We start from the raw sequence: 15,147 nt of genomic DNA on the forward strand, positions 1-15,147 counted from the left end.
CATAAAAAATCTGAATGGAATTCACCGACCAAAAAGTGTCACCTAATCATTCACTACGTTAGATTAGAACAGAAGGTATAAAAAGTACAACATTGTCAATAGTTTAGGAATGATCAATTAATAGTTAAGGAATGATGATACAAATTTTAGGGTGGAAAATGATTAGGTGACATTATTTTAGGATGCAATATAAGGATCACGCATCAATGAACACAGACCACAAATTCCAATCCCATAATGTACTCAAAAAGATATAATCCATGTGTTTACAGCAATGATACCAAAAGCCTTCCTCGACGAAAGAAATACCAGCGGGTAACACCCTCCTACAACTCTCACATCAACCTACAAAAACAGTGGAGGAAAGTCTACTCTTTTTTCCCCTTCAAATTACCTAGCCAAAAAAAAGGAGGAAAACCTAGTTACATTGATTTATGAACATTGCCAAAATTACCAAAGCCTCTACTTTCATCATTTCTCATCTTTTTCTCTTGGCACCAGCCCCTGAACCCCGTGCACCTTTCTTTTCTGAAGATCCGGAACCACCTTTTCCTCTGCCAGCCGGTGTTTTCTTAGCGCTTGAATTTCCTGTGCCCTTGAGATCCAACTCCACTTGCATTCCTATAATATATATGGCACAGTAAAAGAACCCATCAATCATTCTGATCAATTAGGAATACCAGTCACCCAAATGACTCAGAAATGAAATTGAGTATTAAGGTGAACACACTAGAACAATCACATATGAAGTACTACAATGGTACCGCCAACCTTTTGAATTCAAACTCTGAAGTTCCATCTGTAGCTTCTCACCATTGGCAGAACCTTCTAATACAATCACAAGAACAGGTAAAAACAATTAATTAACCAACTAACCATGCTTAGACAAGCAATCAACATATTGGTAATCCTGAAGAATTCAATCTACATAAATAAATAGAAGAAATGAATGATCTCCGGTACATTTGCTTACATGTTGAGAAAACAACTTCCTGTAATACTTTACAGAATTCAACAGAAATTTTGTTAAAATTCCATTAACTCGTTTCATATGCATTGAAAAGAAATCATAAAATGAAACTGAGAGCATCAATAGATGATCCCAGAAGAGAGGCCAGCTTCATGAAAATTTGTGCCTTATTGCATAAATACAGATGAAACAAACAAAGGCATATTCTCAATCACATTGAATTCCCATTTTTGGGGGATTTTATTTATTTATATATTTATAAATTTCATTTGCATTCTTAATCATATTAAGGACGTGTACAATGAAGCTATAACTATTGTGAGAACATGTGAAGGAATCATAAGAGGGTTTCGTTTCCTATATAGGTTTGTATTAAGGATCAGCATTAAGTCCATATTTCTTTGCACTAGTGATGGATGAGCTCTTGCTAAATTGATCCAAGAAGAAGTCCCTTGGTGTATGCTTTTTGCAGATGATATTGTTTTAGCGGATGAAACTAGAAGTGGAGCTAATGCCAATATATAAATTTGGCAAGAGAATCTAAGGGCCTTCATCATGTGTTCATCAACGTGACCATGACGTAATCTACCGTCTTAATAAAATAATTTTAAAAAAATGGTGAAGACTTATTAGTAAGTGTTAACAATAACAAAAAAGTTATCAGTTTGAAGTTTGAACAATGAGCAAACCTATACTAAAACAACCGACCAGAATTCTCCTAAACTCAGACAGATCTTTAAAACCAGCAAATGAGTAATATCAATTTTCAATTATGCAGAGATCATATCATTGAAAACCTAAAACTTGCATCAGGTATAGAAGCTTACCTAGCTCATCTGTATCTGAAGAATTTTCTTCTTCACCTTCTGCCAATGTGCTACCACCATCAACTAATCCATCATCAGATGGCTCCAGAATTGCTGCAATCCGCTTTTTAGGAGCTTTTTTCACTCCAGGAAGTGTGATTAAATCTGCAGCTCGTACCATTCTTGTTTTGCTTCCTTCTTTGTAAGCTTTGGTGAGAGCAGCTTTCACAGCAGGCTGTATGCCATCCAGCGGATTTGGATGCCCCTGATGCATAAAGACGACCATAAAATAACATGAAACTTTGATGGCAGTTCTGATAATGAATGTGCAATCAAGGTATGTAGAGGTACCTGAAATTTTGATAGCTCCACAATTGTATCGAAATCCTCCTGACTAATTGAGTATATATTCATGAACTCAACAACTTTTTGAACTGCTTCATCCTGGTCATCTCAGATTGAATAAATGCACATTCAACAAATATTCCATTTTAACTTCTCCAGGATTTTCTAGTGTAAATATAATAAACATATTGCAGTTCCAACCTTAGGCAGCTCCCGCAGTGGCCCAGTCAATCGTTTCAGGACAAGAGTAAGGTATTCTACTCGCACGGTTTCCCTATATCATTAGAACAAAGTGAAAATTACAAAGTAGGCAATTAGACGCATTGCAAGGGAGACAAATAGACTGACTGGCATTTACAACCAGAATTATCAACAATACAGAATCAAGTTGAAAACAAGAGATAAAGAGGAATACTGAACATTGAGGAAAATACAATAAATCTACTTGACTTTTAAATACTTAGCATTCACTCTTAAGGAAATCATAAAAATTACTTCAATTAGAAAAGTCTACTACAAGTCAAACCAAGTAGATATCCTGGTACTAACAATTAGTAACCTTAGATTCAAGCTTCCATATTGACATGTTTCTTTTATATTTCTAATAAAATAAAATAAAATAAATGTTTCTTTTTTATTTCTTCTTTCTTAGTATGAATAATTTCACACTTATCAGCAAGACTAAAAAATAAGGCACTTTAATGAATTTCACTAGCTAAATTTGCTAGACAAATACCTGCTGCAGCTGGAGCAAATAGTATAAATAGTGCCTCATGTTCAAGCCAAATAGCATAATAAAGTAGCCTAAATATTTTGTATTGTCTGCATCGACACTGAATGTTACACTAACAGCAACTTCATGTGAAAGGAGGAAAAAGGAAAACAAAAGCAAGAATTTCACAACCTTGGAAACCTAAAGCAAATATAAATTCCAAAATTTGTTTTCCTTGGTCTGTCTCCTCAGTAACTGAGTTGTGAACCAAGGAAACATACATGTATCAGTTTGCAAAACGTCATTGACAAAACTAAATGTGCAATGAGTGCATGTGTACAGCTTCATAAAGCCAAGTGCTGTAAACAATGCTGAGGCAGCTGTTAAAGTCTAAGTCAGTTCCCCATTCGTTAAAAAAAAAAAAAAAAATAATAATAATAATAATAATAATAATAAAATCATTAAGAAAGCCTTATGAATAATATTCAAGTGCGTGTAGGTGCCTTTTACAATAAAAAACTAGAAAACACTTGCACATAGACAAGGACATGAGGTTACAATAAGCATAAATTGAAAGATGGAACAGAGATTCACCTCCCCGAACTAGATTCACGAGAAGCGAGAAGATGAACATGCAAATCCTCCAAAAGCCTCAGATTTTTACCCATTGTTGAGTTCTTTCCCAGCCACCCTCCAAATCTATTAAAATTCCTCTCTCCCTGCAGACATGATTCCAACTTTGACATTAAGCTTCAAGCTAAAACCAAATAGTTTTTGCTAGCCAATAGCCTTGTAGCTTTATTGAAACTTCCTGACGTTTCTAATGGAGATATCCAAGGTTCAAATCCCCCCCTCCCCCAACTATCAAATTATCAACAAAAAAAAAAAAAAAAGCAGAAAAAAAACTAGTATGTGATAACTTCAAAAAGTATGTATGAGGATAAAACTAAAAAGAAAATGCTGAATACATGTAAAATATCAGCTGCAAACATCAGGATTTTGTTCATCCTAATATACTACACTCAAGTTGTCCCTCACATATTGCATTGAATACCCAAATGCCAAAATACAACAACTCTCAAACAACTCTTATGAAATAGACAATTCCTTACCTGTTGAAGTATTTCCCTCTGCCCATGCAACAGTGCAGCACTGATTATAACCAAAAATAAATATATAATTGAACACCAATTAAGTTGTAATTCAAAGAACAAGTACAAAATCTTGTAATTGCAAGAGCTGAATTAAGAGCACCTACGGGATTATAGATGATGCAAGTGAACTACTTTGAGAGAGCTGCCACTGTCGATACCGTCGAATCTGAACATTGAAAATATCCCCATCACCAATGGATTCAGCAGCACGGGCAATCAAGTTCATACGTTTGATTCCATTGTCATCCTTACCAGCAGAACTTGGCCTGTAATTAATATAATTTTCCTGCCATATCAAAATAAATCATTTCTTAGAAAAGTAATTCAGAAGTAGTTTAAGTTTTAGGTCAAGTTGCATAACTAAGGTCTAAACAAATTAACAGAGGCAAATACTTTGTAAATCCAAAAAATAGGACGAAAAGGCACATGATTTCGGTAAACAAAAGAAAAAGACAGTACATAAACATTTCTTTAATTCCTAAGCATATGGAGAATATCAATTGACGTGAATAAAGAATGACAAGGGTGCAGGAAAAACTGTAAGTGCAATAAAATTGCAAGAAATTCGTACAGATATGAGGCATTGGAGCCTTAAGACATATATATGGTACCAAGAAAAGGATTATGTAAAACACGCAGAAGGGAAGGGGTTGTAAGATAGCATGCTTTATCCTTTGTATAGTGAGTGTGTGTGTGTGTGAGAGAGAGAGAGAGAGAGAGAGAGAGGGAGGGAGGGAGAGAATTTATTTGGGGGAGAAGGGGGTTTGCAAGTGCACAACAGGCATTTCTTTTTGTCCTATTTATTTTCCAAGTCTGAAAAAAGGTAAAAAGAATTAGCCAATGGAGATCAGTATACAATTTCTTGGTGATCATTTTGACAATTACACTTCCACTCCATTTGTTTCAATGGATAACTTTACGTGAAGATAGTTTTCCATGTTTTCCAGTGTTTGTTAGCATCAGAAAAAACGAGTCAAAGGAAATTATTTTTGGTCAAAATAAAAAGTATAACTTATTTTTTAGAGATTGTTTTCCACTAATATTTTTTGGAAAGCAACTCTATCTTGTGGCAAGCTAAAAAGGGGAAATTAGGAGATAGTTTTCCAACACATTTAAAGTTGCTACCAAACATAGGAAAATTGGATAGTTTTATAGAAAATACTTTTCAAAAGATGACTCATTTTCTAGAAAAATTTAACGTTGAAACAAACAAAGCATTCTTGTAGACTTGGACAATGCACAACTTTCTTGGTCATGGTTCTAACAACTATACTTCTTGGAGACTTGGACACAACACTAGAATTAAGAGCAAATCTTGGTGTCAGAAAATAACTAACTAGCATTACATTCCCCTGCAAACTCTTAAAAAATGTAGAATTTCAAGTAAATAATATTCCCCAGAAAAATACTTACCACCTAAAGAATTTCCAAAGAGACTTTCAATTACCATTAATTTTGCATTTTTTCAAAATATTTTGTAATTCCAATTAGTTATTTGTGGTAACACAGTTCAACTGTACAGTATATACATTGAGCCAGCAACATGGTGACTGAACCTGCTGAACAGGCTATCATCTGTGTTGGCTCTGTCACTCTGAAATTTGGAGTCATTTTTTTTTCCTGTTACAAATCTCCAATGGTAAATTGCATATAACATTTTGTTGATTTCTTAGTTGGAAGATTCTGCAGAGACTACTTATTAAAAAAAAAAAAAAAAGGATTCTGCAGAGACTAATTGATCACCATGCAGTATAGAATTTTTAAAAGCTCAAGGAAGAAAAGAACCTGAATAAGAAGAGGGACTAGATCAGGATCACTCATGCTCAGGTCAATCCGCTCATCCATCCTCAACTTCCCCGCATTAAAACCAAACAGCCTAAAATCACATGGAAGGATGACATGTAATTGTCAAAACTTAATAAAGGATAAGGTACAAAGCCTACAAGTTAGTATGAGGCACGCATATGTGTGATCATTTAAACTAGAAAAAGGGTAGAATGTAACCATATCAGCTCACACTTTCGTATTTTTGATCTAGAAGCAACCAAAAATCTCCCAACTAACAGAAATATCACAAGAAGCTACAAAGTAATTTCATATTCTGGGTCTAGAAGCTCTACCATTTCCCAAACCTCAATGGTAAAATTATTAATCAAGGTATACTTAATAGGGCTTTGTTTAGTTAGACAATCGGTCTAGACCCACATTTCTATCTCCAGCACATGCATAGCTAAATCCCAATCCCACGGATAAAAAGATTCCATATAAACAGACCAAAATAGTAGGAGTCATGACAAGAGTATGTATTTGATTTACACTATTAGAAATAATATATTATGTGGTCGCAGCACCTTTCTGAAGATATTAGAGCCTTTCTCATCCAGAAATAATAAATACAGAAAAACCATGAAACTACACAATGAATTGAGATGAGACCAGAACATGGTCAACATTTCTAAAGTAAAATAGGATCATTGGCATACTTGTCAACAGCAGTGAAAGGTGAAATATCTTCGTCCTTTGCACTGCTAAGAAGACGCTGCCTAATGTCATCATATTGAATGACTGACATGGAGAGGCTCATATACTGCAACTGGTTTATAGCCATGCGCATATCTCCATTAACTCTTTCTGCAAGTTCCTCAAGAGCAATCTAAAACAATAAATAGTGAAAAATTCAGTGAATATATTATTGGTTAAAATTAATAAAAAGGAGAATCACGAGGCTCAAAAATAAACATATTACATGTCACAAAACAGTAAAACTAGGGGCCCATTTGTTACGTGTGTTTAAACAACAGTTTTCAGTTTTTTTGGAAATACGTGTGGGTAAAAAAGTGTGGAAATATATGTAATGTTGTTTAAAAACTGAAAACATGTGTTTGAACTCGCGTATCAAATGGGGCCTAGATGAGTTCATCACTATAAATATTTTTTTTGTTGATAAGTCACTATAAACATTCACTTAAGCAGCTATGACCAATTACAAATATAAACTAAAGCATTGATGGAGTATTTACCTGATTAACTTGAAGCCCTTCTGCAGTTGCAACTTGCATTAACCTCTTTGCCATCTATCATAAACCAAATTTGGCATTAGCAACTGGGCAATTGGCCGTAGTGGGCTTAAAATGTACAGCAAATATTGCAGAAGCTAGAACACCAAAAGTTTATTTTCCATCACAGAGGGATATGCATCCCACACACACACACAGAGTCAAGGCATACCCAATATCAAGGGTCACATTGGCCTCCCATTAATGGGCTGGCACTCCATTCACCACCATACAAGAATTCTTAGGTAAATTTTATAAAAAGAGATTGATTGGCCCCAAAAGCCTTAAGAGCATGTCCTTACACACACTTCCCAAAAAAGGATTGGACTAATTCTCTTTCCAACACATCATTTGATGAGTCTGATTCAATGAATCAACTGAATTGGGTCATAAAAAGTGACCTTTAATCATATAAAGAATCATGACATATCCATAAGCACACATTTCTCTTACAAGTTACAATGATATTTAGGATCCACAAAATTTGATTAGAGTTTGAAATGTCTGTGATCACAAATATCTGTAGCCACAACATAATTCTCAACATAAAGCCACCACGTATTAGAGTAAGAATAAAGGTGGCAGTATCTCGTAAATTTGAAACTTAGGAGCAGTCATGTAGAATAAAACAAGGCTAGTTGTAATTTTCCCAAAGAACAATAATAGGGAGAGAATCCCAGAGTTAGAAATATACCAGTGGAAACTCAAAATTTTGTGATGTTCCATACTTAAACGCTATTCAAGATGTATCAACAAAACTAACCCAAATCTCGGATAAAAGTTTCATGTGGGTATCAATAGCAACCCATGAAATGCCAACAAGTGTGCTTGTGTAAAAAACACACAGCATATTCTAACCATAAGCATGATTCCAGTGTCTAAAAAGGAGTCCCCCCCCCCCCCAACACACTCAAACAAATAAATAAAAAATAAAAACAAAACAAAAATGCCTTTCATTTCCATAAGTCTTGGTACCTATTATTAAAATCAGAGTAGTATACCTGCATATATCAACCATAAGATTTTAGGCCATGAACTTTCCAAGAACTCAATTTGACAAAATTGCCAAGAAAAGGTTGGTCCAAACTAAACATAACTTGGAATGTTTATTTTAGATAATCACAACTGCATTAAATTTCATGCATAAAAAAAAAAAGTACTCTAAAAACAATTATAGAAATCAGAGCAAAAACCTGCTGTTTTGTAGGTTTTCGAAAGCTGAGAAGCAAACAGTAGTTCACAAGACTTTTTAGTTTCTGACTGTATCGATCATTACAAATGCAGATAATAGGAATTTTGGAAATCTTGATGCTAGCAATAAGGTCAGCAATTCCACCCCTATCTCCAGCAGACATCCCATCAACCTCGTCCATAATCAGCACAGTTTTTGGATGCTTTGATCTGCAACTTCAACAATAAACTTTAGCAGAAATTTCAAACAATCATATTCTATGCACTTATGTGAGATATTAATTAATGCAAGACCAACCGATCCATGTTGACACTCAAGGCCTCATTGCTGACAAGTTCCTTTATAGAATTCGCATTGCTTCCACCAATTCCTTTCTCAATTTTGGCATCAGCCTTCCCACGACTGTCACTAGCATTTACCTAAAAGAAAGAAGGGAGATCATGAGGGCAAATGAAAAATCATACCATTGATTTATATGTCTTGGGGGTGAAACTCATGATCTAGATGCTCAATAGAAATGTGTATCTTGGTAAAAAATGACCCCACCTCTATTGCCTGGAAACCGAGCATCTGACTAACCAACTTTGCGGAGGTAGTTTTTCCTATACCAGGAGTTCCACTTAATAGCACAGCTTTTTTGGCACCAGAATCATTTTGTTTTTTTCCCTTTTTCTTATTTCCAGTATCAAGAAATTGCTCATTCCAACTTCTCAACCAGTCATGAAGTTGCTTAACCTGCACATCATTAGATAAAGAAATCCTTACAATTCTTTTTCCAGATTTAGATAAATGAAGATATAAATTTAGTTCCAAAAGCAATGGCAGAAAAATGAGAACTAACACATACCAGTGACTGATTTCCAATAATATCATTTGGAACCTTTGGCTTATATTTTTCCGTCCATGTTAAGTCACTCTTCGCAACTGTTTTAGTTTTATGCTTAGCTGGGGACACCCCTGAGGTCAAGCCTTTGCCAGATACATTTGTTGCCAACGAGTTGCCAATGCTATCTTCTAGAATAATCAATTTGCCAACATATGTAAGAGAAAACCAAGGAATAATGCAACTACTTGGTTAAGTCACTATCATAAGCATTTCTATGTCCAAAGACTAAAAATTGATTGGGCCTCCCATTTCCTCCACATGCTAAAAGATCAGGCTCTCCTTGCAAGCTCAAGCAAGATTAATGGAGATAATATAGGCAAATGACAGTTCACAATTATCTCATCTTTAAAAATCACCATAATAAACATTTGAACAGTCCAATGGAGCAAAAGAAATGCCTTTTTGGAATCAAATTCTCCTTAACACACACACACACACACACATTTCCAAGAAAATACAAGAAATGTGATCTTCGATACCAGCAATGTCTAGGACTAATGCAGAACCTACAGAGCCTGACTTTCTTCTCATTCAACAACATTAGGAATAAAACAATCAAATTATGCCAATTAATAGAATTTACATCTAAATTTGCCCTAAGTGCAACATATTCACTGTAGTGTTCTAATTAGAAAATCTCTAGGTTGGGGTTCAATTGATAACCCAGTAGTAATGGTGTCCTTTTTAATGCCCCATGTCTATGGTTAGAACCCCACCTCCCCCTCCCCCGTTATCTACCTATCAAAGAAGAAAGGAAAAAAAAAAAACTGTAAGGTTCTAATTATAGGGCATCCATTCTATAGCTTTTGTCAAATGACACAAAGATATTGAAATCAATTTGCATTGATTTTTCTGCCCTGCAACAGTTCTGGGTCTCAGTGCCACACATAAACCTCCAATTTGTCCTCACAGTCTTCAAAATAATGAGACTTAATCAAACAATAAATGGACAGACATCTGAGGATAGCATGTCATTAACACCCAGCAAGGCCACAACAGATACAGAAGAGGCCCATAATTCAAGGGCCAAAATCAAAACCAGGAGCATATCCTTTGAATAAAACCACATATTTAAAATAAATAAAAAGGAATCCAGATCCACAGAATAACCCAAAAACAAAAGCCATCGAGATATTCAACTAATATTAAAATGATTAAAAAAAAATGCATGTATTTATTTGGTACATACTCTTTGTTTCTATTTTCTGTGGGCTTTTCTTTGGTAGAGGTGCAACCTTATCCACTGGCCTCTTAGATTCTTCTTGTACAGGTGCTTTTGCAGGTTTTGATGCACGGATCAGATCAAACAATCCATCCTCAGTGAGAAAGGAAGTACTATATAAAGATACAAAAAGCTAGTGGTGTTAGAATATAACAAAGTAAGGAACTCAAAACAAATCACATGTATGATTCTGAGATTACAAACCCTAGCTCTTTAGCCTTTGAGGATTTCCGACCCCCAATATCTTCATCACATAAAAGATAATTCTGCAAACAGAAGATGTTAATCCCATGCTGATAGTCATGTCAATCCAAGCAAATACGAGAAAAAAAGTATGAGAAAACCGTTTTCTTGCTGATGGATCCAGTGATACGACCACCATGGCGTTTAATCAAATCTTCAGCTTCTTCACGCTCTAGGCTGTAAAATCAGTCAATACACACTCTCAAGCCCATAAAATATACAAGGTATATAACCATAGAAATCCCACAATTAGGCCAGCATCACAGCTGAGACAATAATCACCAAAGACTTATGGCATTCACAATCAAAATTTATTTTTTATATCTTTGAGCAAAATGTGGTCTAGACCACATATGAAAACACATAAAGTAGGAATTTTAACATTTAATTCCATAAAAGATAAACATGATAACATCAATACAAAGATGAACAAAAGTACCTGTCAAGTGTTCCACTAATTACAAAAGTTAAACCAGCCAAACACTCGGGAGCACCCTCAGGGACTTCCTAAGACACAAAACAAGATTCAACATTAACATTGAGAATGGTAAAGAATTTTTATTCATCAATCCATATATTTTCAATATTTTTCACCTTTTCTCCTTTATGTGGGGGATCTTTCCTTTCTCCAAAGCTCATAAATCCACCCCGTCCACCACCTCTGCCTCTTCCACCAGCTGGTGCTGCTGATGAACCTCTTCCACCACGTCCCCTTCCACCAGACTTAAGAGGAGTTTCAATATCTTTATCATCATCCTCATCGCCTTCTTCAATGTCTACAGGTTTCTGTGCACCACCTCTGCCCCTTCCACCAGCTGGTGTTGCTGATGAACCTCTTCCACCACGTCCCCTTCCACCAGACTTAAGAGGAGTTTCAAAATCTTTATCATCATCATCATCACCTTCTTCAATGTCTACAGGTTTCTGTGCAATTCCCCTACCAGACCCACTTTTCAACTTCTTACTAGGAGTCACATCATTCGATTTCTTCCTCGAACTAGAAAAGACAAAGTCGTCATCGTCATCATCATCATCGTCAACTATGTGAACTTTTTTAGCAGGTGGGGGTTTAACTGATTCATCATTATGCTTTTGAGCCTTTCGTTTTGTTGGAAGTTCCTCTGTCTCCTTTTCATCTTTTGGCTTTTGTTTGTCAGTAGCAAAATACTTGCTAGTTTTCCTTCTGCCCGAACTTTCTGGGCTTGCACGAGCCTGCATTTGTCCCAAAGATAAAATAAATAAATAGATAAGTTATCAACTTACTTCAGTTACTTCATGACAGTTAAAACAAAGGGGGGAGAACAAGAAGTTAAAAAAAAACATAGTCATGCATACTTCATGTTTTCTTGTTTTGTCAATAGCATTCATGTATTAGTAAGCTTTTTCTTTTTTTATTGGTAAGTTATGGACTCACCCGAGGGGCTTTGAACCATGACCTCAATGGGGGGAGGAACTGCCATTTGAACCAAAGCTCATTAGTGCATTCATTTGTTAGTAAGTCAAGATAGCAAACTAAACATATGCACTAGGGGATGACCGGTACCTTCAGTTTCTATCTACATAAAAGAAAACAGTAACCCCACAACAATTCCTCTAAACAACCTGAAAAAATTCCTCTTTTCTGTGGAGTCTTCTAGTGGAAATCTTGACAACCAAACAGAGAGTACTATAAAACTAATAAGAAAAAAACTCTCGAAAGGATCAGTGCACAAAATAGAAACCTTCGGCATTGAAATTCTGGAATTAAATTCAAAATTTCCAAATTAACCCCAGAGGTAATCAAATTTCAAGCTTATCATCCCTTATGTAACACTTGAACACATACACACATCTACATAAACATAAAGTTTTCATTTTTGACCCGACACATATCAAAACTTGGATTCTATTCTATCTTCCAAATTTTTCCCAAAACTCAGAAACCGAATTTCAATTCAGGCTTAACACATACACACATAACAAAAAACAGGAATTCATTCCATCTTTTTCCAAATTTTACTAGAACCAAAGCTAAAACTAAGCTTTACACAAAACTTATATAGACGTTTAGTGTGCAATTGGATGCAGCTTTTTGCTGAACTTTTATGTCTTTTTTTTTTACTACTTCTACTAATACTAATGTATCGATACAATATAAAAAAGTTAAGGATACCCAAAAGTTATATTACTGTCTCTTGCACACATACAATATATTTTTATTTCTCTTCCTTATTTTATTTAGCTTTTAGCTTTTATCAAAAGCAAAATGCTAAATAAGCTGTTCCCAAACGGACACTGAACATACTATTTAGATATTCTTTTCCGACATTTTAGTCTATCAGAATTCGTACTCTCATTTACTTCCTTAATTGACATACACTTATTTTTCCTACTTCTTCTACTAATACTAATGTAGGATGCAGATAAAAAATGCAAGGATACCCACCGGTTTTTCGGGCTGTGATTTATTGGTTGGGGCAGGAATTGCAGGCTTGGATTCCTTGGCATTGCCCTTGTCATGGGATTTCATAAACCACTTCCTTATATCTGCCTGCTTATTCTCTGCCTGTAAATTCCAACAAAGACACACCCAACAAGAAGTCAAAATTTTGCAAACACTAATATTAGTATTAATTCATAACAAAACAGTTAAACCCTAAAGCCCTCTGTTTGTTTGCACGTTACTATTTGTTAAAGGCATTGTCCCAAGAACGCAAAGAATATTCCCAAAAAAAGGTAAAAAAAAGAATCAAAATTGAAAACCCTTACTCACCATGTTTGAAGTTTACAAAGAATCCAGAATGCGAAAACTGCGATTTTGCCCTTAGGGTTTCGCGTTGTGAAGCACAATCTGGTCGATAACACAAGTAAGATTCTGTGTTACAAAACCTTGCTTGCTATTTATTATAAAAAAAAAAAAAAAGAAAAAAAAGAAGAAGAAGAAGAAGTTAGAATTACCACTATGGCATAGTCATGATCAGGCGTGCAAAGGAATCAATGGCATTGAGAAACTAAAAAAGAGGGCATACGATGATACGACTGTTACAGGGAATGTACTGCAATGCAAGTGTGCCTTGGAAACTGGAAGCAACTAGGCGAGACGAGGGGATTTTTATTTATTTATTTATTATTAGGCTAAAATGGAAATTGCACTAAATTCATTTTATTCTTATAACTTTATTTGACCCTCTCTATTTTATATTATAAAAGTTTTTAAAGGATTTATAAGTTTTCTAAGTTTTTTTTTTTCCTTTTTAATCCCGTTAAAAAAAATTCATTAAGTATGTAATTATCTAATAAAAGAGATTTTTAGAAATTATTGTTCAATTAATGTTTCTTTATTAATTTTCATTAATTTGGAAAATATTTTTCAATCATTAATTAAATTTTATTATTATTTATAGGCTAAAATGCAAAGTATGCTTCCTAAGTTTGGGTCGTTTGTGTGTGTTATAATATTTAGGGTACGTTTGGTACACTAAATATAGATTACATTAAGAATAGTAATCTTTATTATTGGGAATAAAAGACATTGTAATTGAATAACTATTACTATTCATATGTTTGGTTGTTACATATGGAAAACTTGTAAAAGATTATGTAAAAGGAAACTTTATATTTTTTGAAATATATTAATTTTAAAACCTATTATATACACTAAGGAATAGTTATTACATCCATTTTAAAGATGAATAACTATTCTTCAATTTAAAGAATAGTTATTCCAATGTAATAACTAATCCATGTAATAAAGATGCAACCAAATGACCGAATTGATATTACACATGAATAGCTATTCCATTTCAAGAGCTATTACAGCGTACCAAACGTACCATTAGTGTGCGTTTAGATACCGTTTATTTTGCTAAAAACTGAAAACAATAAAAAAAAAAAAATCATTTATACAACACTGTTCACTCTTTTATCACTGTAGCTTTGCCTACTTGCACTGTTCATATCCCATGAACAGTGCAAGAGGTGCTAGTCAAGGAAAAAAGAAAAAAAAAAAAGGGAAAACGTAGAAACGCTTAAACGTGGCTGCTATCCAAACGAGCCTTTAGTATTCTCCAAAAAAAAAAAAATGTTTGAGTCGTTTGGATTGAGGAAGGAGGGAGGGGGAGTGGAGGGGAGTTAGCTAGAAATAAGTTTATTTTTAGCCAATTTTACTATACTCTCTCAATCCAAACAAACTTGTGAACTTTATGTTAGTTTTTTAAAATTTGCTTTCATTCAATTGAATCCTCTAAATTTCAAATTTATTCATTTAAGGTTTTCTATTCATTTTTGTAAAATAATTGCTATGAAAAAAAATTTGCATAAAAATATATATAAATTTTTAAAAAATTATAGATTTTTTATTAGGGAATAGTTAAAAATAATAAGTTTTTCATTAGTTAATTGCATAATTAACTGAAAAGTTTTAACGAAATTTGACGAATAATCTGAATTGAGTAAATTTGAAATTTAGAAAATTCAATTGAAAAAATGTAAAGGTAGTGAACTGAAATGAATTTCAGTCAAACTTAAAAGATGCAATTTATATTTTAGCCTAATTTTAAAAATATAAAGAAAAATAAATAAA

At 34.2% G+C, this 15,147-nt stretch overlaps 1 protein-coding gene across 3 annotated transcripts; it reads right to left on the bottom strand.

Annotated features, from left to right (window-relative positions):
* Positions 1-207: 207 nt before the first annotated feature.
* LOC115982155 (replication factor C subunit 1-like) lies at positions 208-13,693 on the bottom strand. Of its 3 annotated transcripts, XM_031104695.1 has the most exons (24): positions 13,524-13,693; positions 13,339-13,416; positions 13,012-13,131; positions 11,444-11,798; positions 11,181-11,305; positions 11,026-11,093; positions 10,688-10,763; positions 10,548-10,609; positions 10,311-10,456; positions 9,083-9,249; positions 8,782-8,970; positions 8,533-8,654; positions 8,237-8,444; positions 7,008-7,061; positions 6,471-6,640; positions 5,773-5,863; positions 4,092-4,273; positions 3,946-3,985; positions 3,428-3,552; positions 2,323-2,395; positions 2,128-2,220; positions 1,798-2,041; positions 772-828; positions 208-621 (listed from the first exon to the last, which is right to left on the bottom strand). In XM_031104695.1, the coding sequence occupies exons 2-24, from the start codon at positions 13,339-13,341 to the stop codon at positions 479-481; spliced, it is 2,913 nt and encodes a 970-aa protein (XP_030960555.1). In that variant the 5' UTR covers positions 13,342-13,416; positions 13,524-13,693; the 3' UTR covers positions 208-478. The 3 variants fall into 3 exon arrangements, with proteins under 3 accessions (XP_030960555.1, XP_030960551.1, XP_030960542.1); XM_031104691.1 differs by having other exon boundaries at positions 772-825; positions 11,181-11,798; XM_031104682.1 differs by having other exon boundaries at positions 11,181-11,798.
* Between the last annotated feature and the right edge of the window lie 1,454 nt (positions 13,694-15,147).

The sequence above is a fragment of the Quercus lobata genome, chromosome 1, assembly GCF_001633185.2.
Source record: "Quercus lobata isolate SW786 chromosome 1, ValleyOak3.0 Primary Assembly, whole genome shotgun sequence".
In the NCBI taxonomy this organism is placed as follows: Eukaryota; Viridiplantae; Streptophyta; class Magnoliopsida; order Fagales; family Fagaceae; genus Quercus; species Quercus lobata.

Bases quoted from the DNA above. Each gene is read 5' to 3' on its own strand.
- LOC115982155 (XM_031104682.1), bottom strand. The intron at 10,764-11,025 runs GTACTTTTGTTC...CTGATTTTACAG, and splicing joins ATTAGTGGAACACTTGACAG to CCTAGAGCGTGAAGAAGCTG. The intron at 4,274-5,772 runs GTTCTTTTCTTC...TTGATATGGCAG, and splicing joins TAGTCCCTCTTCTTATTCAG to GAAAATTATATTAATTACAG.